The 24,299-nt window shown below is 40.7% G+C and overlaps 1 protein-coding gene across 1 annotated transcript; it reads right to left on the bottom strand.

The window, feature by feature from the left end:
• Positions 1–562: 562 nt before the first annotated feature.
• On the bottom strand, positions 563–22,675 carry ankrd52a (ankyrin repeat domain 52a). Its single transcript, XM_037103083.1, has 28 exons — positions 22,489–22,675; positions 21,793–21,876; positions 21,586–21,664; positions 21,304–21,374; positions 20,915–21,115; positions 20,151–20,238; positions 19,804–19,946; positions 19,386–19,598; positions 18,483–18,561; positions 18,260–18,374; positions 17,980–18,062; positions 17,083–17,200; positions 16,604–16,672; positions 16,343–16,483; positions 15,401–15,463; positions 15,185–15,296; positions 14,864–14,935; positions 14,557–14,758; positions 14,354–14,441; positions 14,084–14,201; positions 13,270–13,489; positions 13,083–13,170; positions 12,869–12,952; positions 11,939–12,084; positions 11,695–11,777; positions 11,456–11,538; positions 11,125–11,216; positions 563–10,668 (listed from the first exon to the last, which is right to left on the bottom strand). Exons 1-28 carry the CDS (start codon positions 22,513–22,515, stop codon positions 10,397–10,399), a joined length of 3,234 nt encoding a protein of 1,077 aa, XP_036958978.1. The 5' UTR covers positions 22,516–22,675; the 3' UTR covers positions 563–10,396.
• Between the last annotated feature and the right edge of the window lie 1,624 nt (positions 22,676–24,299).

The raw sequence follows: 24,299 nt of genomic DNA, 5'->3' as shown, positions 1-24,299 counted from the left end.
CGGTTCTGGGATGTGTGGTGCATGTCAAGTGGCATCCACATAAATCCCAGGACCCAAGGTTTCCCAGCAGAACATTGCATTGTAATGAGGTGATCAGTGTTACTCACATGAGCTCTCAGTGGTTGTAAAGTTGTGGTTGATCAGTGTATGACACCCATAAAGGGTCTTGTGATATTTACAATAACATTGCAATTTTTTTAGGCTAGATGGCAGTACACAGTACAAATATATATATATTAAAAAAACTGAAATCAAAAGCATATTAGTAATTCTGGGCTGGGTGAATCAAATATCACATATAATTTGACCTAGAATGTCTACTGTGATGTTGCAAAAATATTTTACTGCTGGCGTTTCAAAAAATATCAACATAATCAGAATCTTTGAGAGTGATTATATTCACGATACTGATGATTTAGTGAGAGAAGACTATATAGAAAGTAGAACAGTCTGCTAAGCTCAGAAAATGACAATTTTCAAATGCAGCTTTTAAAACCAGGAAAGAAAACTCTTACGTCATAGAAAGAAATGATTCAGAAGAAATAAATCCAAAGACAGAAAGTATTTAGCAATAGCACTTTATTGAACACAAACAACCCTAAGCCACAATACTGAATGACAAGACCAATTGGCTGCAGCAAACATTTTATAAAATAGATTCAGGTTTAATGTCACTAAATTGTTTTTTTTTTTTCTTTTAACGTCAGAAAGACAGATGCAGGTTTTTCCAAAACAGCGAATGATCTTTTACATATTTAACATTTTTGTAACAAATTATCATTCACATGTTCAGACAAAGGAATAACAAGGCAAAGTGCTTTCAGGATTGCATTGTCGAAAAAACAAAAACAGAAAAATGAATGGCTTGAGGTTTAGGTGAGAGAAATGTGGGTGGTTGACGCCGGGGCAGGGTGGGGGTGGGGGTGGGGCTGGTCCTGTCCTGGATTAGGCATAGGTGAGCAGGTGGGGGAGCAGGGGTGGTGGATGGGTGGGGGGCCCTGGTCAGAAAACCTCAAACCTTTCACCTTGTCCTGTACCCCTTTTAGTCAAACTGAATGTAAAATGTCGGGGCAGTGTGGAGACAGACGCCTATCTAGCAGAATTTGGTTCGGAGTGGACAGATGGATTGAAAAGGCATACGGCTCGAGGGGCTCAAACTCGCCCTCGTACAGAATTACAAATCCACCTCACTATCTTCCTTCGTGACAACCTGTGGTATCATTACAACTGCAGGGCAACTGATGGCTGACCCAGAATGAAGCTGTAAACGTTGAAACGATGTACACTATCGGGCGAGACAGGGAGGTATACGCACTAGAGGAAACCAAAGAAGCGGATGGTGTTTAAAAACAAAAAAGCCAATGCTTGGTTATTTATTTCCAAGAAGATGACTCCTCTGACCATTCGCCACTGAATGTTAAAGGGGATAGACTATCATCATAATCTGCATCATAATAACATTGTCTGGCTTCACATTCCAGTGGTATTTTGTCGTATAAATGCTTCTCATAAATATTTTTTTTTTTTTTTTATCATCAACGTCAAATAGACATATACACATACAGCACAACCAAGCACACTTTTTATGTATAACTACCATTGCTTATGATAAATCTGTATTCCCGTACTGTGAATAGAATTTTTTTTTTCTTTTAGTCAGAACAGGTGGAGAGACAAAACAATACTCAAGGCTGCAAAACAAGGAGGTAGGAGAAATGCTACTGAAAAACAGCGAGTGATGCTAACATGATCGATCACTTAAATCAAAAGTGAGACGCACCAGGCCGCGGCTCGACTTCTTGAACCACGCTAGTGCCGACAGTTGCTATTCCAGTCAGCATTTAAGGAGCCACGTGTGTAACGTTGGATTTCCACCTTAAATAATGTGCAATATCGCCTCACAAAAGATCTCGAAATTGTATCTGCCTCTTTCCTGACAGCTCCAGATGCAGACTGGTGTAGCAGCCGTGGTGATTTACTAACTGAAGAAATCTTAGAGGCCCATTCTGCCTTAGAAAACAAAAAGAAAAAAAAAAAAAATCTGAATAGTGTCTTTACCCTATTATTTCCAGACTGCTCATGTTCTAAACTGGCTAATTTCAACAGAGTAACTTCATTGGTCCTGTTGTCATCACAGGTCTAGAGACCACGCTGCTGGTGATGGCATTGACTCCTTTACACACACAGTAGAATAGTATATTTGCAGATTTGTAAATGAGGTAATCAGCGTTAGGCTAAATAGGGAACCCTGTCATTGACACACGTGCCCACTTCATTCACCAGCAAAAGCAAAAAAGATTTCCTCGATCAGCGGGACAGGACTGTGGGAAATTAAATCGACTTTGGAATGTTGGGTGGACGAGCCAACGTTTTCTTTTTCTTTTTTTTTTTCTTTTTTTCTATTTTTTGTGAAGGTGCAGTGTGAAACTATTTGATTGTAACTCATCACATGCCCTGATTCAGAGTCCTTCCCCTCGTGACAAGGGCTCCTTTGTATTTCCCCAGATAAGCCACTCAAAAGTAAAAAAAACAGGCAATCCATTATGTTGTGTTTTTTTTTTTTTTTAAATTTGCAATGAATTAAGGCTGCATCAGCAGCAGATCGACGCCTGCTTTAAGTCCAGTTGTGAGAGGATTGTTAATAGCTTGTGAGTTGCAATGAGGTGGCAACATCTACAGTGAAGCGGACTAAAAATAAAAAAACATGAAAAAAAAAGAAAGGGACCATCACGACTAAAAATGTCACAGAACATGCAGTTTACATCCTTTCCTACAGTAGGCTATTCCTAATAGCACATTCAAGGGGGCTCCTAATGGGCAAATTCTCTGATATGGCTCTGCTTTAGAGTAATCAAGCTTGGTGTGAGACTACTTCCATTGTGGGCTCACAAAAGGAGCGAGTCGATAAGGTGCTCCGTCAGAAGATTGCTGCCTTATTTCACCTGCACAAATACTTTGTGTCATTCAGTTCAACAGGTTCATCAGTAAACACTGGGAAAGTGTTTTGAACATTTGTTTTCCTTCGTGTAAATACATTTTTTTTCCCCCACAAGACGCATCCTCTGCTGGTGAAAACAAACGGCACTTTCAAGGGGAATGTTTCTCTAAAACCACAATCACAGGACCTCCGAGTAACAAATTCTGAAAACACATAGGCTATACAGTAGATATAAATCTCATGAGTTTCTTAACTGTACAAGCTTTAGGCTACACGCTGAAAAGGGAGGGACACGTAAAGAACCCTTAATGCTTAACATTGAAAACAATAATAAGGCATTTCATATTTCCTTTTATCCGCATACATCACTGACAGCAGGTCTAAATATTTTTGAGAAAACATTTCATTCAAGGAGGAAGAGGATGCATATACACATCTACACATGCAAATGAACATGTCTACCGGCTATAAACCAGAAGTCCAAACTACAATACCATCAAAGTCCATCCATGTGGAGAGGAAAAACAAAACAAAAAATATATATATTTATATACGCACCTACTCAAAATCTATCAGTCAACTTGTGCACAGTCCTTTCTCTGAGCAGGCAGCTTTTAAAGTTGGACATTGATCACAGTTTTTAAGAATGGAATATCAAACACTCCACTATCAAATGCCACCTCTCTGAATACAAACAAGAGGACCACTTGAAATCCTTCATTTGCTACAGATGAGTGACTTTTGGTGTTAACAAAAAAAAAAAGGGCTTATTAAATAATAGTTTTTTTTTTTCAACTGAGGAAGCAATGATAAACAAAAGGTTATTGCACTTTTTATCTTTTGTCTATTTCAAAAGGAGGTCAGCTTGAGAGAAGATGAATCATGCCTTAATTGTCGTGGAAAGACAACAAATGTTACGTCACTTCTATAGTATGATCACACCGTTATTAACACTGCACACAGCTACTACTGCAACCCTACTCGTAGTCAGTCTAACCCTAAATTAACACAAAAACAATCTCTACAATCAATTTGCAACAGTCACAACAAACAATTTGCCTAAACTTGATCTTGAACGCAGGTACCGCATCGTTTCACAACTCAGTTCGTATATTGTGAAGTTACTGATCGTTGATGAATACCAAAGAGTGGAGAACAACAATCAGAAGAAGCTCTGAAATTTCAGACAACGGTCTTTCTACAGTTAATGTGTTACTGACAATCAAACCTCTTGTTTTCTGCACTCAGAGGATGTCTTGTCCCCTCTCGTCTTTGCCTAAATTTGGTCTATCGGCTCCTTCACTCCTTGGTGTTGGGAGAGCCAACTGAGCCTCGAGGTGCCTTCTTTGGATTTGTGCTTTCGTACTATTGATCCCCATCCGTTCAATGTTTGATGTACCCTAAATCGCATCAGTACTGTGCAATTTTTTGGGAGCACTGCATCACTGGAAATACTTAATGAAATCCAGGCTGATGCAGAAGGAGCTTCTGTGGCCTTTTTTTTTCCTTCTTATAACTCAGATGACATAGGGTTGAAATATTCATGCTCAGAGGGAATATGAGCCTGTCTACTGTAGTCGTTCAGTGTAATTTATTTTTCCCATTGTAAGGCTTCTGGGAAATACAAATGGAAGACCGTACCTTTCGGTAGTAACAAATAAAAGGCACCAAGCCACCACTGTGCTCGATATTACACAGGTCCTATTGGTGGGGGGAAATTAATAACCAAGTGTTCAGGCAGGGAAGGCGGTCAAACTAGCATTAGTCATACAGTAAAATTGTATTGTTTTGAATTACAGAGGTAAAGTTTTATAGCTACCTTCATTTCCCCACCTTAAATTAGACTGTACCCTTCACGCTATATGACCTGCACCAGATAACAGACTCATCTGTTGGTTGTAATGAAGAGAAACACGCTGAAACATGGTTAACTTTCCTTTTCTGGTCTTTAAAAAAAGGGACTTGTGCATGTTTAGGTTCGACATGCATATATTGAAAAGTCACTCACACACACGCACGCACTACAAGAGAGAGAAATCTACACGACTGGCATCAGGAAAAAAACGAGAAGAAATCACAGAGGATAAATGTCAGCGTAGTCACACAAAATATCACTGATGAGGTAAAACTGCAGGTCCAATAATAAAAAGTACAAGGTGCAGTTGGCTGCCCCCTTTTGTAAGGTAGGAAACAAGAGACATCTGCCGACACTATTCTAACACTTCCGCATAGATACATCTCTGATTTAGGCTGGTTTAAGCAGAATTACACTACCCACGACAAGATGGATCACAAGATTTTAACTCTTTGTTAGCATAGCTGTACAAGCATTTTTCATAAGAATTTCCTTTCTTTCCATCAATATTTTTTTTTTTGAGGTACACCACTTTCATCCCCAGTGTCCCTTGGCTCTGGATGACAGAGAAGCCAAAGTTGATTGTTTACGAGTGAATTTCTGAATTCATTCATTCACAGTGGCAAATATGGCGATATCCTAACCTCTCAGAACAATCTCTGCACCATGGCAACCTTGAGCTATGTGCTACCTCAATTGATTTGTGTGCTTCTCGACATCCGCAGATGTCTGCGAGACCAAAATTAGCCAAGAAATTTTCTCTTTTCTTTTAGTAATCCAACCAAGTAGCATAACTCTGCAGGTGATGCAACTTATCAGGTACTGCCAGGTATCATTTTCCTTTTTCAGCTTTTAAGGCAAAAGGCTCAACAGTGGATCAGAGAGTTGAATTGAAATTTGCCATTTACTTCAAGTAAAAACCGAGACATCCATTGAGGCAAATCAATTCTATACTGTATATACCATGCTTTTTCTTCTGGACATCAAAAATGATTATTTTTTTTTTTTTAAATCCTGGTAACACACATTATAAACCATCTCATTAAATAAACACACAATCTAGGGATTGCTTTGCCAATACCAAAAGGGACTAACAATATTCTTCTAAATGTCCAATTATACAATAGACTTCTACCGACACCAAATTTTAACAGAATACTTGCATTTATGTACTAATATTCCATGCAAATATTTATATAGAGTTTTTCTTTGACTAATATAATTGCGGAAAAGACATGCAGCTCCAAACACAAAATTGTAATAATCCTGCCTACTTCTGAATAAATTACTGACCAAGTAAGTATGATTTATGTCTAAAGGCAAATAAAGGTTTCTATGGCACTAAATGGGTGTAGCTTAGGTGCATTTCTGTCAAATATAGGCTATTTACGAGTATGTGTGATCATGTCTACTGTAGACCTTTTTTTTTTGTCCCTCTTGTTTTACTGTACTGTAAGGCAATCTTAATGGAATGGATGAACATGAATGTTTTAATTCATCTGAACTCTTGTCCTGTTTACCTTATAGGCTACACTCCACACAAATATGTATATATGTATAGAGAAAGAAGAGCGATACGACACCATACTCCCACAATAATGCCAAGGGGAAGAGGAAAAAAAAAAAACAAACCTATCCAGACCCTCGATGCAGGAAGACTACTACACATACTGTAGAATATGTAGAGATTTATGTTATTACATGCTACCTGTATTATCATATCTACGCAAGACAAATGAAGAGCAACAGTTTAAAGTCGGGAGAAAGCAAATCGTCCTGCTCTAAACTGACTCTACATTCATTTCAGTCAGAAAATTCATGGCTCAGATTTGATGGTCAGACTGTAAACTGCTTGAACATATGCATAAATCCATTGCTGCTTTACAAAGAAGGGGTTCCCCCCCCCCCCCAAACACATTTTGGCAAACAGGCCTTATTTGTGACCAAAGATTATAACATCTAACCCGCATTTAAATCTTCCATTGGCATTTATGCTATGATTTACTGAATTGGCCTAAATGGATGGCAGTGCAATATTTGTGCTGCACACGATTACACACACTCTCTATTGCTACAATTGGACCTTTCATTGCTTTCCGTTTCGGACACCAGGTATATTGTATATGCTCCACTTTGTTCAACCGTTACTATATCAAAATTGTGATCTAGCTCCATGCACAATCACTCAAGTTATCACTAGTACACACAAATAAAAAAAAAAAAAAGAAAAAAAAAAAAAAGAAAAAGCATGTATAAGAATACTGTGATACAACAAAAGGGTTCAGCTGCAACTTGTACAGTCGCAAAGGGGCAATGGCTCCATTTACTGGTCAGTTAAGGACATCACAAGAGAAAAAAAATCCCTGCGCCAACAGACAGCACCTACAGATGGCAGAGAGAGTATGTAGAGTATTTTGAGGAGCCTGCCTGAGGTGTCTGTTGAACCACTGGACTGACTTTAAGTGACAGAGTCTGTATTATTAACAGTAGGCTGGGTAACGTAACCTCGTCACTGTATGTTGGGCCATTTGCCCGGAAATGGATAACAGCAAAAAAGTAAAGTCAGTGGGCAGTGGAAACTGTCCCATAGTATGTTGTTTTTAGTTAGTTTTTTTTTTTTAAAGGTTTTTTTTGTAGTTTTTTTTTTTTAAGTAATGCATTGTTAGAGCACAATTTCGTTGCAGCCTTTGTTTTGTCTTTTGCAACCCTTCCTTCCTGTATTCAGCAGCAACACACATGCATGTAAACATAAGTACATACATTACATCTGCTCCATTTTGCACACTTAGAACCTGAATGTACTAAAGTGCGTGCTTGACTATCTAATTAAGTGCTGTGGGATTTGGGTTAATAAAAAGGAATTAAATTATGGAACATCCCATCAAAAAAAAAAAAAAAAAGAGAAGCAGACATAATCATCCTGCTGAGATCTGATTGGATTAATAAATTCTGCCTGCTGCTTCAGCACAGATCCTGAGATTACAAAAAATTATGTACCTACCCTTAATATTAATAACACTAAAAACCATAACTGTTCTCCTGGAAATTATAAATTGATCAAGAGAACAAAAGCTGGGGGTCACCAATTAGTTCCATTTCATTTCAATCAATTATAAAAAGGTCAATTTAAATGCAAACTACGACTCTAAGACTAAATTACTGCTCTGAAATGGACTTTGACTTCGTTTTAGTGAATCAAATAAAACAAACCTTTCGCAGGGGATTTTTAACGACATTGCCTAGTTTAGGTCCTCATCTCTCATCCAGTCAACTAATGTGTGCAATTGTGCCACTTCATTACCAGTGGATATGAAGCTATGACACCAATGAAAACAATCTGACTCAGTGTAATTTTAACCACCAGCAGATGGTCTTAAAACGACGACAAAATAGCATAGATATAACATCTAAAAGTCACAAACAGCTCTAGTGGTCCGATACAATCATCTTTAGTATGCTTAGTACCAGAAATGGGATGAGACGACGACAAAATGAACACCAAAAAAAGCACATATTTGGATTTCTGCTATTCCTGAAATCTAAACAACAGGTATTGGCCTAAGCAAAGATCCCTCTCCTTGTCCTCTTAGCCCTATTTGCTTTTATAAGGGATATCAACTCCCTGGTCTTGATACCGCCGGGACATATGGAGATATGTCGGGGCAATTTATTTTCCACTAGATAACTATGGTGCAACTGTGGTTCAATGCTGTTGCTATCAAATGGGTGGAAAGATAATCAGTGTCAGGGCTCATCGTACTCTGCCACTACGCAATCCAACTGAAATGATGTGTTACGGAAGGCATGGGTCAAAAAGGCATTTCATGAGATGCCATAAAGGCAATCCAGTGCATTTGTGTTGACACTGACAGTAAAATGCCCGGCACACACAGAGCCATTCGTTTAGTCTTTAGGTAATTTTTTTTTTCCTTGAAATAATAAAAACGAAAAAGAAAAAAAAAAAGGAAAAAAGAAAAATCAAACACATTCCAGGGAAACAAAAGCCCTTGTGACAGTGATTGTCTATTCAATAACGTTAAACAAAAAAAAGGCCAAAAGAAAAATATTGCTTGAAAACTGCCCAATAAAAAATAGCAGACAATACTATTTATCTGTTAAAATTGATCAGAGTTGACCACAGAGAAGTTGAGATATGAGCTATTAGATGTTTAAGACTAGTTCACCAGCTCCAAGAAATACTCCTTTAGTGAGAGCTTGTTAAAAACCAGTTCAACTTCAAAAAACACAAAAGAAGAAAAAGAAAAAAAAAACAAAAACAAAAAATGCTGTTAGTGCCCAAAAAACGAAAAAAAAAAACTTGATTGCTCTCTTTTCAATAATTAGGCCATTCAAATTCTGAAATCTTTTTTTTTTTTTTTTCTTCAAAAAAACACTGTCAAAGAGATGGGAAATAAATTGAAATGGCTTGTTCATTTATGTGCTCAGATATATGATGCTTTGATGAGGTGTTGTTGGCAGATATTACTAGTAAAGCCTTCATCTAGAAATAAACAAGGCCTCAGTCAGTCACTATCCTACAGTAGTTCTCTAGTCCTACAAAAAGAGAACATTAGGCCTACGGACCCTGGGTGAAGATGAAGCAGCTGCTAAACGAGTTGACGAGGTATATCAAGATCTATTGTCTTTCTCTATACAGTACAGTTCATCTCAAATAAATAATTTATAGCCATAATAGTGTTGATCAACTTTGGTCATAAGTTATATGCTTAGAAACATTCTAGCTTAACAAACACTTATTTAGCATCTTTAAAACATGAAGTCAGCATCAAGAACATGTCGATGTTACAGCGCTGACCCGAACGTGGCTCTCCTTTGGAAGGAGACATGCTAACGTATTCAGCAGCATTACCAAATTATCTTAAAATGCCAAACAATTCTAGGCCGTACATTTAAAGTACACTATGGAATTAACATCTTTGTGACCCTTTTCCAAATTTTCGGATTGTACTGTAGTACACAAGCATTGCACTCTTAAGCAAAAAAAAAAAAACATTTTTTAGATTTTTCCCTTGTGTGGTTCCTTCATAAAAATCTAGGCTAACTGACAATTAAAAACAAAAAATAAAAAAGAGAAAAAAACAAAAAAAAAACAAAAACAAAGAAACTCTTTGATCATTCTTTTGGGAAAAGGCTGTATGTTCCTCTACAAGGTCACCAAAACTGATTAAACATGATATGACTTTTATACTGAATGATATGAAGAGGATACAGCGATCTCCATGCTCTTAGATGTCAGTTATATAATTATGTGGTTTTAAAGGGTTAAATGATTTAGAGATGGCCAGATTGCTAGTGTTTGTTTTTAGATGCCACACTTCGTCCGAGTGACCTTGTAGAGCAATCCGCCTCTACGTATTAAGCACTACTAGGAGATGGAGGAATGGGATCTAATTGCATATTAGGTTTGACTGCACCTCAAGAGAAGACCAAACACTCACGCACACACAGACACACAGACACATACATACACGGAACAGACATGTGGGTGGGTGCTCTCCTGGTCCTCAGGGGGCCATGTTAAAGGGAGTCCCCCCCTGGTGGTGATGATGGTGATAGCAGCTGACTGAGGGGGGCGCGTGACCTCACTCAGACAGACACCCGTCCAGGCCGACCGGTGCACCGTGACGGTCTTTGACGTAGCCGTTGTGGAGGCCGTTGCTGGGCAGGGGGGCGCAGGTGGCGGTGATGCCGCAGTGCTTCAGCAAGTTGAGACCCGGGGAGGGGGAGACGGTGGGAGAGGAGCAGGAGCAGGAGGAAGGGTCCCGCTGGGGGAAAGGCTTCATGGTAGAGAGGATCAGAGCCAGGCAGTCAGCCACGTCCTTGTTGGGAGCACAGGCCAGAGCTGGGGTGTGGCCTGATCGAGAGATGACAAATTTACGTTTCTTCAGACATGTAATTAAATATCACGTATGTTAGATTAGCTAAGTTTTAGAAGCTTTTTTTAGAAGAAGAAGTTTTAAAAATCGATAAAGAGAAGAGTGTTGATAAAAGGACTGAAATGAGTATCAATTCCAATCGAACTTTTTAACATTACCCATCACAACTTTTCACTACCGACACGCCTCATGCAGCAGACAGACAGCTAGCGACTAGCCAATGACTTTAATGGAGAGCACTTAGCAGATGAAGAGCCAGAGGTTCAGTGGAGAGGTTCAGCGCACCAACAGAATTTATGGCAGGATAAAACATAAGATTCTTCAAAAATACAAAACTCACTCACTACAATTTAACATGACACTTGAACGGTGATCAGATCGGATCTGCGGAAATGGGGGGTGGGTTGGGGGGGGACAGCTTTAAAAGGACTCACCTTCCTCATCCACAGCCAGCACAGTGGCTCCTCTACTCAGCAGTGCCTGCACCACCGTAGCCAGGCCATTACGTGCTGCAAGATGGAGGGGCCTGGCAGAGGAGCAGGGAGAGTGTAAGAGACAGCTGGCAGACAAACTATTCATCAAGTCTAAGCAATTATTTTTATTTTTATCACTCACTGTCCTCATACGCTCAATTCCAAAGTGTAAAAAGTCATAGACAACACAGGGGGATCTTTAAAATTCCTACTAAATGACTCCAGGACAAACACATGTGAAAGCTACTGGTGTGAAATTCTGTAAAATATGTTCTCAGCCCCCTTTTCTTACATTTGCAGAGCACTGTTGGTGGCGTTTATGAGTGTCGGACTGTGGATCTCCCCCAGAATCAGCAGGGCACACATCTCATGAGCCTGAGAGGAAAAACATAATGACAGTGGGAAAAAAAATGCACAAGCTGCTGCTGAGCGGAGCTGCTTAGCACTCAAAGAAAATGGTGTGAAAATACTGTGCATTTAAGAGGAACTGTAGTTGCTCAAGGACGCTTTGACTGTATGAATAATGCGTACCTTGCTGCAGGCCAGGTGCAGGGCAGTGTTCCTGTTCTCATCCAGCAGTGTCAGGTCAGCCTTGGCCCGGTGAAGGAGGATGGCTAGACGAAACAAAGACATTTATTTCCTGTAACTACAGTTGACTGATCCGATAATTACAGTCAGAGGCGCTGCACACTAGCCCTATTCAAGCCAAGGGTGATTCTTGAGAAAACAACCAGCTGTCAAGATTCTCACGAGGAACACCAGGTCAAAGACTCACCCACGGTGCCACTGTGTCCCTTGTCAGCAGCCACCATCAGAGCAGAGCGTCCACTTTCATCCACTGTATTAATCTCTGCTCCATGGCGAAGCACCAGCTGAAGTCCTGCGACATCCTCGGCATAAGCAGCAGCATGCAGGGGGGTCCTACAGGCACAGAAGAGAGATGGTGTGATCAGTGTTAAAGCTTCAGGGGCTGTGGGAGGCTTCAAGTACTAAGAACCTTCATGACTGGTTACGTGATATGACAGAAGGAGGAATTGATTTAGAAAACACTGTTAACTCTACAGTTATGAGAAAAAGACTGAACCAATACTTAAAGTCCTTCAAATATGTTCATAAAACACATGTGACAAAGATCTGTAACTCGGGCAGGAAATTTTATAGTTCTACAATAACTTCATTATCTCAAGTGACTAAAACGGTAAACTTAAATTTAACATTTCTTAAATGGGCAACCATCTTTTTCTGCCCATGATTGCTCTATCTATCTATCTATCTATCTATCTATCTATCTATCTATCTATCTATCTATCTATCTATCTATCTATCTATCTATCTATCTATCTATATTTGCAGTAAGCCAAAATCTGCCAATAACATCAGCCGGGATGGATAGATTTGTAGTTTCTTAAAATATGATTGAGCACAGTGAGTGACTTGTTACAAGCTGCACTTCAAGTACGATGAAACCGCAAAAATAAAAAATATTGATAAATGAGTGTCTGCTTGAGCAATGAGAGAGAGCAATCGAGCAGCAGAGAAATTGTGTCATACAGACATGACTGTTATATCAATGAATGGTGACTTAACAAGTTCAATAAGAAGAAGTGCAACAAGAAGTTGTCACCGCAGTGTGCTGAAACAGTTTTGTCTCATTGTGAATCTTGTGCCTGAACTAGGCTGTAAGTTTTTTGCTCTGCAGCCTCACCTTCCTTTGGCATCTCTGGTGTTAATCATATGGACCCCAGCAGATTCCAGCAGCCTCTCTGCAGCACCGCTGTGGCCATTCATCCTGCAAGCAAGAGGGCTCGGTTAAATAAACGATGATTGCATCTTAAACCTACAAATTGTGTTGTTATTTTCAAAAGGAGTTTCGACAAAGCAAGACACAAGACAAGAGCATACACCAAGTTAACACTCACAGAGCACAGTGCAGGGGGGTGAAAGGGTTTCCCTCTTCATGGATAAATGTTTTAAATTCAAGTAAAACCTCCAAACAGTCTTCGTGCCCTGAGAACAAACACACACAGCGTTATAGACAACAGATGTTACAGTGATTAATTGCAAGTTTGGGGATTAGCTATTTTCAGTTGTTCAAACTGTGCAAACCTTTGTAAGCAGCCCAGTGTAATGGGGTGTATTGTTTGTTGTCCAGCAGTTTGTCCTGTGGGTCTGTTGCCATGGCGGCCTGCACCAGACTGGCCAGGATCTCTGTGTGGCCTCTGGCTGCAGCGTAGTGCAGCGGTGTACTACCCTGGGCATCCCGACACAGTGCAGAAGCTTTGTGCTCCAGCAGGGCTGTCACAGAGTCATCATGACCCAACACCGCCTGAACAAAGAGCAGCAAGGGGTTACGGGACAATCTCCGCCGAGAGAAACAACAGTCATAACTTATTTACTGTCTAGACAGATCACAGATTCCTTTCAGTTGATATTTTTTATCATTTACTGAGGGAAATTTTCCAGTGCTGCTGGATGCAGCTTAACAACATCAGGCAAAATATTTTAACAAGTCTCCGGTCTAACTACGGTCTAAACTATTAATCCTCTGTAGTGAGAATGAGGGTGAAACACTTAATGAGAGGGTTGGTAAATTATTCTAGACAAAATAAAAAAAAGAAATCCAGTGTCTTTAGCTGTTGCAGGCCTCTAAAAGGTTGTGTATTATGTATTTATAAGACTAAAAAAAGCCAAGAGAGGTTGTTGAAAATAGAGATTGAGCTGTTTAAACGTCTGCTCATGCTGCTTTCTACAATCTTACCACCACTTATCACCCCAGCTGTAAGTTCTCAGTGGTAATTGTTATTTGTTGTGTCAGTGTGCCACTTTTTTTAAAGCAAATGTCCACTTTAGCCACCAATTAGTCGTGTACAGATTTGTGTGGTGTAGCGCGTGCTCTGCTGTGTAGTGTTTTTCAACATACCCCTCTGTGCAAGGCTGTGCTGCCTCTCTTGTCCTTGGCATCTGGCAAGGCACCCTTCTCCAACAGGAAGTGGACACAGTCAGTGTGACCTCCCAGAACAGCTAGCATCAGAGGGGTCCTGAAGGAGGCGGCGGGGACAATTAAGACATTAACAATAACGTTTGTTTTATTCAACTGTACGCATGTTGGCCAAATTATCTTTAGTTGTTAAACTGTTTTTGAAAACTGAAAAACAAACTGAAGCCACGCTTTTCAAAGACAACAACTCACTGGCCAAATTTGTCTGCAACGTTGGTGAGATCTCCCTCCTCCCCGTAATCAATCATCATGCGCAGGCAGTCCGAGTGGCCGTGGGCAGCTGGTATGAAACAAAGCACAACAGAGAGGATTACATAAACACAACAGACTCTGCCCGGAGTGTAACTATCACACACATTCCTCTGCCATGAGCTCTTCGTTTGAGAGTAGCTTACCTGAAACGTGAATTGGAGTCCACATGAGGCGGTTGTCATTGAGGAGACAGGAAGCCCCCTGAGCCAACAGTACCTCCACACAGCGGGCGAAGCCTTTCTGGGCGGCCAAGTAGAGCACAGAACGGCCTGCAGCATCCTGCATATCCACATAGGCTGCAGTCTCCGTCAGCACACGCAGCGCCTGCCAGTGACCTTTATCAGCCTGTGGTAGCAGAGGATGGTGGTCACAACCTTGCATTTACTCAACATAAAGAGGTTCATTACAGCTAGTCTCGACCTGGACAGTGACTTAAAAGTCAACACTTACAGCAAGATGCAGTGGACTGACTGGAATACTGCTCTCTATGTCTCCTAGTGCATTAAAAGACATCTCCAGGAGCTAAAAAATAAACCAGGAAACAAGGAATCAACCTGAATCTTTTTCATCATACACCGCCATCAAAAGCAACTCTATTGACTGATCATTCCCGCTGAATATTACTTCAGTACTTTGGAAAGTTTATTTCCCTCAGCTACAGAGCAGAATAAAGAAATACACGTGTTGATCATCCGCTTGGATAGAACATGTGTATCAGTGCATGTAACGTGTGACCTACGAGGATTTCAGATCAAAATCAGAAAAACTCACCAACTCCAGGTTCTGTTTGTTGCCATGGTAAGCTGCATAGTGAACAGCACTGTAACCCTTTGAGTTAACCATCGATGGATCAGCACCATTGTCCAAAAGATGCTCCAAGCAGCTGGCATCAAAAAGAGAGAGGGGAAAGAGAATAACGGATTTAATTCAAGTGCCTTTATTTTAAACTGACACATTTTCTTAGTTAAAGGACGGACAAGAACTCACAAGTAGGACTCCTTCGCCTCATCCTCATCGTTCTGATGGTTCCCAGAAAAATGACGATCAACTCTGGAGAGATCGAGAAAATGCTTTGAGTCAATAAACTTTCTTTAGGTCAGGATAACATGACACATTCGGTTCGATTATTAAAGGATAAATTTACCCCAAAATAAAATTCAGTCATTATCTTTTCACCCGCCAGCTGATGGAGAGTTGGATGAAGTTTTGCTCAACTTCTGCAATTACAACTCTTAAAAAAAAAAAAAATGGCTCCATACAGCTCATTCGGCGTATTCAAGGTCTCTGGGAGCCCTGAGACCCAAATTCATGTGCAAGGACATTGTTTTCAGTCTTTTTTTAAAGCCGTAATTTTCACTGTAGCTGTTAAGATAAAGCTCGAACGATCTGAAGTGGGTGCAGGTCCACTCACAGAGCTGTCAAAGACTTGGATTAGGATGCTGTACGGAGAAAACGTATATTTTCTTAAGCTGTTTCGAAACAAGTTCCCATCTACTTCAGCTCTTCTGCAGGATGCTGCAACGCTGTTTTGCTGTGAAGCTCCAGAAATGTTTTGTGGACTGAAGACAAAGTTTCCCCGACTTTCCCATTATCATGACTGCGAGTAGATAATTGCAGAATTTCCAATTTAGTCGAATTTATCCTTTGAGTATATTTACATAAAACAACTGAACTGCTTATACTGAATGAGAAATGACTCAGAAGAAAAAGCACAAAAACCTGAGACGGATATGGCGAATAAACATTCGTCTGGTTCACCAACTGTTCGTGGATTCTTAATAATCCACCTGCCAATTTTACAGTTTTACCCGTCAATCAGTGGTCTGGAGCAACAGTTGACTTTCCGCCAAACATAAACAGAATTTGGTGGCATTTGTTGCTTCTGGCTTTTCAGAGAGAACACAGAACATGAGAGAAGAGCTTGCCAACCTGCTGAAGGCTTGGGAGGCGGCAGAGTAGTGCAGGGGAGTACAGCCTGTCTGGTCAGGCTCGTTGACCTCAGCGCCAGCGCTCACCAGGGTCACAGTGCACTGGTACCTCCCATTAGCAGCCGCATAGTGCAACGGAGTCCTACAGGGATGACGCAAGGAGAGAGGGAATAATGAGAATGGCCATTCAATCACTGTAACTGCGTCAGTAACATTTACAGCAAATTAAAAAGACATCTAACAAAGAAGACGGGAAACTCACCTTCCCATTATGTCCCTCTTATTCAAGTCGGTACCACTACTTAAGAGCAAGTTCAGACATTCAACATTTCTGTAAAAGAAAGACGTGGACAGGAATTAAATCCAATTAGCGATCACATGTGATGCCATTTACATGATTAAATACATTTAAATTGTCTAATCTGTAAAATGTCAAAGAAAATGAGAAAAATGCTCTTCATAATTTTCAAGAGCACAAATTAATGTCTTCAAATTGCTTCTTTTGTCCAACCAACAGTTAAAAACACAAACTCTTCACCCACTGCCATAAATGGCAAAGATAAGTAGCAAATCCTTACATTTAAGGAGGCTTGAACAGGCAAATATTTGATATTCATGCTTGAAAAATGACTGAAACAATTAATCGATTGTCGAGACATTTTGCAATTAATTGTCTTTCAATGGATGAAACCATTAATCGAATAATCCTCGCAGCTTTATAAAGCAGAATCTGCTTCTTACCCTCCAGAGGCAGCAGCGTGTAGACAGGTCCTCCCAAAGTTGTCAGGGGTGTTTATGTCAAACCCAGCAGATAGTACATGCTCCTTACTCATTGATGAAACTATACTATACAGCTGACCTGCAGGGCAAACAAAAAAACAGATGGCAGTTAGAGCTATGTAAACACAGATGTAGCAAATCAGATGCCCCTTTTCCAGCCAAAGGGTTCCATTCAACCATTCAGAAGTAAAAACTGTGACTCCATCAGTGAGCGTGTCATATTCTACAGGTTGGAGAGAGATGATGGAGAAAGCCATCTTGTCACTACTCGCTGGTCCATGTTTGTTTTTTGGCTATAAACAAACATCTGTGATGATAACAGAACAAGAGCTTGCAGAGAAACGATTGCACTGTTTCCATCAAAGCACTTTCGGTAGACTACCCTCTGAACTGATGGACTCCTCACCTCTTCCTTCTGCCCCTTTCTCTCTTGCTTGTCTACACATGCTACATGCAGACAAGTGTGAGTACTTATTACAAGAGGAAAACAAGTGAGACAAGTAGTCTTGTGGTGGTCTGAAGTGATTTAACTCCACCTCTATCTATCGGATCAGTGTGCTAGGTACCCTGTCGGAAAGGTTAGGAAAAATCAGGATAGCATGGAGTGGTTCTTTAGGTATCATCCACAACGTCTGATAACAGAAACACAAAAATATCTGTTCTAATGTGAAGCAAACTGAACTGAACCACTCTGCTTGATGGAAACAAGCCTCACGTGATCTGCCATCTTGCAACAACCCTGAAAACCTGGGCTGGTTCATTAAATAGCACAGCAGTTCCAAGAATAGTGCATAGGATCAGAGCCAATTTGGTGGAAAAGGGTAAAGAATGTGAACATTTCTGTAAACGCAGACGAACCTGAGGAGAGTAACTTGCGACAACAGTCTGAAAACCCGTACAGCACAGCTAAGTGCAAGGGGAACATTCCATGGATCCCACGTCTGGAAAAGCCAAACAGACACAAAACAGATGGTGAGAAACCAAATAGTCAATGTTAAAAATGTAACCCCGTTAAACCCAGCTCGCTTACAGCACGAAACACAAACATCAATGCTTCCTTGGCTGTGTTTCAATGTGTTTTACATGTTCCTGACATGATTATATTAATCATGTAGACCACTTAAAGGTTTTCCAATACCTGGCCGTGTCTGCTCCGTTGGTCATCAGAGTGCTGATCAGCAGTTCATGGCCGTACTTAGCAGCAACGTGGAGAGGAGTATTGCCATACTTATCCACACAATCAATTTCCCCACCTAATGGAAAGTAGGAAAGATGGAGTGAACTGAAGAACCACAACGAGGAGAGAAAAATCTGCACCAACACATTCTCACAGATCAATCAGATGGTAGAGTTGTTTCTACCGTTTTGGATGAGGATCTGAGAGCGTGTGAAGCGTCCATGAATGGCTGCCATGTGCAGGGGGCTCTTCCCTTCTTTGCTCTGTGGAGGATACCAAAAACATGAAAAGCATCGTTAAGGTCAAGTGAGCTATAATTAGGAGGAATGACAAATAACATATGAATCCTTAGATGTATGAAGGCATTTTTCCCCCCTCATGCATTCCCTTCCCCCACATTCTACGACTATGTCGTCATTTCTGGCAGCTTGATGAGTGGAAACAATAGAAAATGTGTTTGGGACGGACAGAGATCTTCCCGGGACGCCGAGACAAAAGGGATTTTTGTATGTATCACGACCGCTTAGCTAATGGCAAACTGGACGGAGCTCTAAATACCACGGAGCACATCTGGCTGTTCAAGGTGTTATTAGAGCTACTATCACTGGCAGGCTACCCAGCACAAGATCGGCAAAAACTATGACGTGTAAAATATGAAAGGCGCAGTAAACACACTATCGACAGGGGATGCATTTCTCCCTGATAACGCTACACTCTGAACAGCAAATCTGTGCTGAAATTAACAGGAGAGCCAGTAACCTGTTGGTTAAAAGAGCTAACAGCCAAACACACAGCAGGACTGAGGATTTTTATTCAGAGGAACATGAAGTGTTAAACAGTAAAACTGTAGTTTATTGTGATACCACAAATAGTTTATGGTAAATAAATGTACTGAGGTACTTCAGCTGTCTACTAGAGATACTAAAAGTCCTAAAATTTAAGTATAGATTATCAATACAAACTAGAAAAACAATCTTGATTTTAACTCAGTTCACATTCACTTCAGTACAATCAGAACTAGTGAAAAAATTGTCTGATGACTACAGAACAAAACAAAGTAATGCTTCTGTTGTGCTGTATTTCGTACCTGCTGGTTGACATCTGCCCCATTGTTGACCAGCAACTCCAGACAGAGGGCACCGTTGGTGGAGACGGCAGCCAGGTGCAGAGGGGTGTAGCCGCACTTGTTGGGCTGGTTAACATTAGCTCCATGGTTCACCAGCTCGGTAGCAACTGCCTCTTGCCCCATGTAGCAAGCCACGTGGAGAGGAGTGTTTCCAAAGCCGTTGGGCTCATCAATCTGACAAAAAAAAACACAAACATGACACAAGATCAGAACGCTGCAAGAGCCTGAAAAGAAGGATTCCTGGAAATCTTAAAATAAGAGTGAGGATAAAAGACTTCTCGTGATCCGCTGTGACATTTAATAAAACAGATAATAAGGCAGCTTAAATTGGCTAGTTTAAAAATTAACATTTAAAGAAAATCCATGTCAAGCCACTCACCTCTGCCCCCATTCTCAGTAGGTACTTTACAATTTCGATGTGACCACTCGCAGCAGCAGCATGGAGAGGCGTGTAGCCCTGCTTATCCTTGCAGCTCTTGTCTGCACTGCGGGACACCAGTAACTTCACAACCTCTGCATGCCCTACAGGGAACACAAACGGGGAGCAAACATGTCAGCATTATCTCCAACATGAATTCTATTTATTATGACAGCATCTATAACTAGAAAGAGAGATTTGATGCAGGACTTGGCCATGTTGTTGCTCCTCATTTAAGTAAACTTGCCAAGAACAATGGGAGATGTGTGCTGGGCAGCTTTGGCAAGAAAAAAATGAAACTTGCTTACCCAAGTAAGCAGCACAATGGATGGGCTGTCGCTCTTTCTTATCGATGGCACTCAGGTTGGCCCCTTTGTTCAGCAGCAGCTTCACCATCTGTAAGACAATAAAGACATGAATGAAAATTGCAGACCACGGTTATGTTCACACTTTTAAATGACACCTCGAATTTTTTCAAACAGGCAACTGGCTTGGTTCCCACTGCCAGAGGAAGGGTTTGGTGTTCCGTTTTGTTTCCTTGCGAATCACGTCCATCATGACGAGTTTAAATAAAGTCTTAATCGATAGAATCTGTATTAGACGCTTGTTTATTCCAGAGCTGATGATGGAAGATACTAAGGAATCAGACATCATGCTTCTTTTCTCATCTCTGTTGAGTGCTGCAAGTGCATAGCATCGCTCAGGCTGACGGCAAAAGGACTGGGTGACATAGAAGCCACCGACAATGTTACCGTGCTTCCTTTTTTTAAAAATATCTTTTACTTTAGACTCTCTTTTAAACTAAGTGCCGACTGAACTACAGTGTGAGCGCTGGAAAAGTATTAACAAGCTAGTGGCCTTAACTTCAACGACTTATGATATCACATCTGAGAAGGGGTGAAAACAGCGTGCTGTGTTATTATATCAGCTGACTGGAGCTGGTCCCAATAAATACCTGTGACGTAAATGCTGATTACACTCCTTCACATTAGAGACAAAAGCCAGGTGTTAGTCTGTTTTGTGTCCTGTGTGAAACAGGCATAAGGGAAGGAAATAACTCTTGGAGTCTCACCTCTTGGAACCCACTCTGAGCTGCGTGGTGCAGGGCAGTTCTGCCGGTGCGATCTGCCATGTTCAGGTTGCTCAGCTGGGTCAGCAGGGCCTCTGCGCAGCGCGTGGCACGGTTGGCAGCAGCCACATGCAGCGGCGTCTGCCAGAACTTGTCTCGTGCGTTTGCCTCTGCTCCACGCCTCAGCAGCAGACCCACTGCCCTCTGGGGAGAAGGAAGCAATGAGGAGAGCTTAAGGCATATATCATATCTGCGGTGTGCTGCATTTCCTGCATCAGCGCAATATTTTGGTGCAGTTCTATAATACATAATACAATTAAAGGATGAAGTCATCTGACTGAGAGATAATTGGACTGTCTGAAACGGCAAACGGAAACGAGAGCATTGCTTACTTCATTCCTGGAAGCAGCTGCTCTGTGCAACGGGGTCAACCAAACATGATCTTTAGCGTTTACAGTGGCACCTGGCAGACAAAAGAAAACCCATGAGGCATTTTTTTTTTTTTTTTTTTTTTAAGAGGTCACAAGGGTGCTGGAGGTGAAAAGAGCAACACAGCTGCACAGGGAACTCACAGTGAGGTGGTGACAAAGACTAAAGCAGGCAACACATTCAGAAACCATAACCCAAATTCATAACCCGGAGCCAAGCATCAGTGATGCATCCAGCTCACTCACCTGATTCAATGAGGAGGTCCATTATATGGACGTCACCCACACAGGCAGCAGCATGAAGTGGCGTACGGCGCTCTTGGTCCTGCGGGATAAACACAAGATCAATCAGGAGGGGGTTAAATTTTCATATTTAGCAAAAAAAAAAAAAAAAAAACATCTTTCATGACATGAACCCGTTCTGCAGCGCAGCTTCATGCATCTCTTACATACCAGTGCATTGACATCCTCCTTTTTGTGCAATAATAGTTGAACTTCTTCAGCATTACGATTGAAGATGGCCTGGACCAGAGGAGGCTGAAACACAGGAACAAGAAACCTGCTCAGCTGCTGCTGGGATAACGATAAAACCACAAATACGTTGATCCGGAGAGACGAGTTGTTCTAGTCCATCACACTGAGAGCAGGCCACTTTCTGGTTACAGCAATTCAACCATTTAACCAACAGACGCGTACCATAAAATCATGTTCAATTCTGCATTTGGAGCGTTTAATGTGGCGTTAAAGAGCCTAATGCGATTGTTGTTTCCCTCCAGCAAATACACAGAGTCCTTGTCTGAGGCCTACAGGCCGTTGTCTCTCTACTTACGTCAGCTAGCCAAACGGCTACAGCTAATGCTAACTCTGCTACAGAGCTGGCGGCGACCCAGAGCAGGGCCTCGACAGGAGCTGCAACAACGTACGTGTGAACGTATGTGAGCCAAACATCGCCAACCACAGTGAATTACACCATTATGATTCCCGTAAACACTTCAGTGAACATGCACCGCTTGTAAGCTTCAGATGGAAACGAGTCGTTCCGCGGATAAAGACGTTAATATGCTGCGCACAAGAGCAGGTATCTCCCAGCAAATAGACTGCGCCACAGCAGCAGCAGCAGCAGCACGGAGCGCTTCTGTTTCTGCCTACCTGGTCTGCAATGTTGAGTACTCCCATCTCCCAAACTCAGCCAGGACGGAGCTCCTTCATGAGGATGAAACTTCGAGGTATTTTGCGGTGCGCTACTGTATCCACTTTTCAGACTACACCCATAGCTGGTTGCAAACAGAAATGCGGTCTTGATCTGTCACTGTTGTTGTCTGTGTCCTATGTCTGGTCTGACGATACAGGCTACGACTGTGCTGGTCCGCCTACAGGCGTGGCGGGCTGTTGTCTCCTGCTCGGGGCGGAGAAATGGCGACATCTAGTGGAGGAAAGCTGAACTGCGTCGACCCTGACTGGAGGTGAGCCTGGTTTAGTGAGAGGTTGTTGGGCAAGTTACTTTAGAAATACGTTAAATAATACTGGTTTCCTTCATTTTAAATTAATATATTGCACTACGAATTTACTGTCTTCATAGATTAATACATTTCTTATTACACTGCTTTTTAGTCACTTAACAAATATATATATAAATTACTTTAAAAATGCAATGTATTACATATTACTTGTTACCTTCATTTTAAATTAATCCATTACATTACAAAATTACTGTCTGCATGGATTAATAAATCTTATTACACTGCTTATAGGTTACCGTCTGAAAGAAAAAAAAAATCCCCCCAGTGATTAATTAAGTATTCTGATTCTGATTACTCAAACAAAAAAAAAAAAAAAATATATATATATATATAAATAAATTACTTTAAAAATGCAATATATTACATATTACTTGTTACCTTCATTTTAAATTAATCCATTACACCACAAAATTACTGTCTGCATAGATTAATTCATTACTTATTGCGCTACTTTTTAGTCACTTAAAAAAAGCCCAAATAATCCATTTAGAACGATTAAATGGCCGAGATATTGTATGCAATATATTACATATTACTAGTTACCTTCATTTTAAAGTAATTTACTGCCACGCAGTATTATTATCCCCGTAGAGTAATACATTACCATACTACATTTTAGTTTCTTAAAAAAAAGAGAACGACTATATAGCCGAGATATTTTATGCAATATATTACACATTACTTGCTACTTTCATACAGTCGTATATTACATTACAGTATAACTATCTGCATAGAGTAATGAACTACTTATAACACTACTTTTTAGTTAGAAAAAAACTCTATAGAACAATTAAATAGCCAAGATATTTTATTCAATATATTACATAGTAGTAGTTGCCTTCATTTCAAAGTAATCCATTACATGACAATATTACTATCTGCATAGAGTAATACATTACTAATCACTCTACTTTTTAGCTACTTAAAAAAAAGCCTAAATAATCTATATAGAATGATTATATAGCTGGGATATTTTCATATATATATTATATATTTATTTTGGTCCCAGTGGTGAGCAGACAGACAGGGATCAAAGGATGAAATTCCAATATATTATGAGATAAAAATAAATATTTTTGATTGTATGCTCAGTTATATGAAACACAACAGACCTGCACCTTCTGTAATGAAGCCAGTAATGACATGACAAGAAATCTCTCTTTCTTTGCCTTTTTCTTTTAGCCCACAGAACAAGGACTGCACATGTGATCCAGGACTGTCAGTTCAGGTGCACTCAGAGGATTAGACTTCATCATTAGGCTTAACTAAGAACTTACAGGCTCGGCTAAATTAACCACCAGTTCATGCTCTTTCACCTGTCCCTGAACTAAACCTGCTGCCTTTAGCCAGAAGAATCTGCTTTAGAGTGAACCCATGTGCAGCCTGTTTGTTCTTGGGGGACTTTCACATATTTCAGTTAAAGAGTAACATAAAGGTGTC

The sequence above is a fragment of the Acanthopagrus latus genome, chromosome 7 (genome assembly GCF_904848185.1).
Source record: "Acanthopagrus latus isolate v.2019 chromosome 7, fAcaLat1.1, whole genome shotgun sequence".
Lineage (NCBI taxonomy): Eukaryota > Metazoa > Chordata > Actinopteri > Spariformes > Sparidae > Acanthopagrus > Acanthopagrus latus.
The sequence above is the reverse complement of the archived record's forward strand: the minus strand, read 5'-3'. Positions and strand labels throughout refer to the sequence as shown.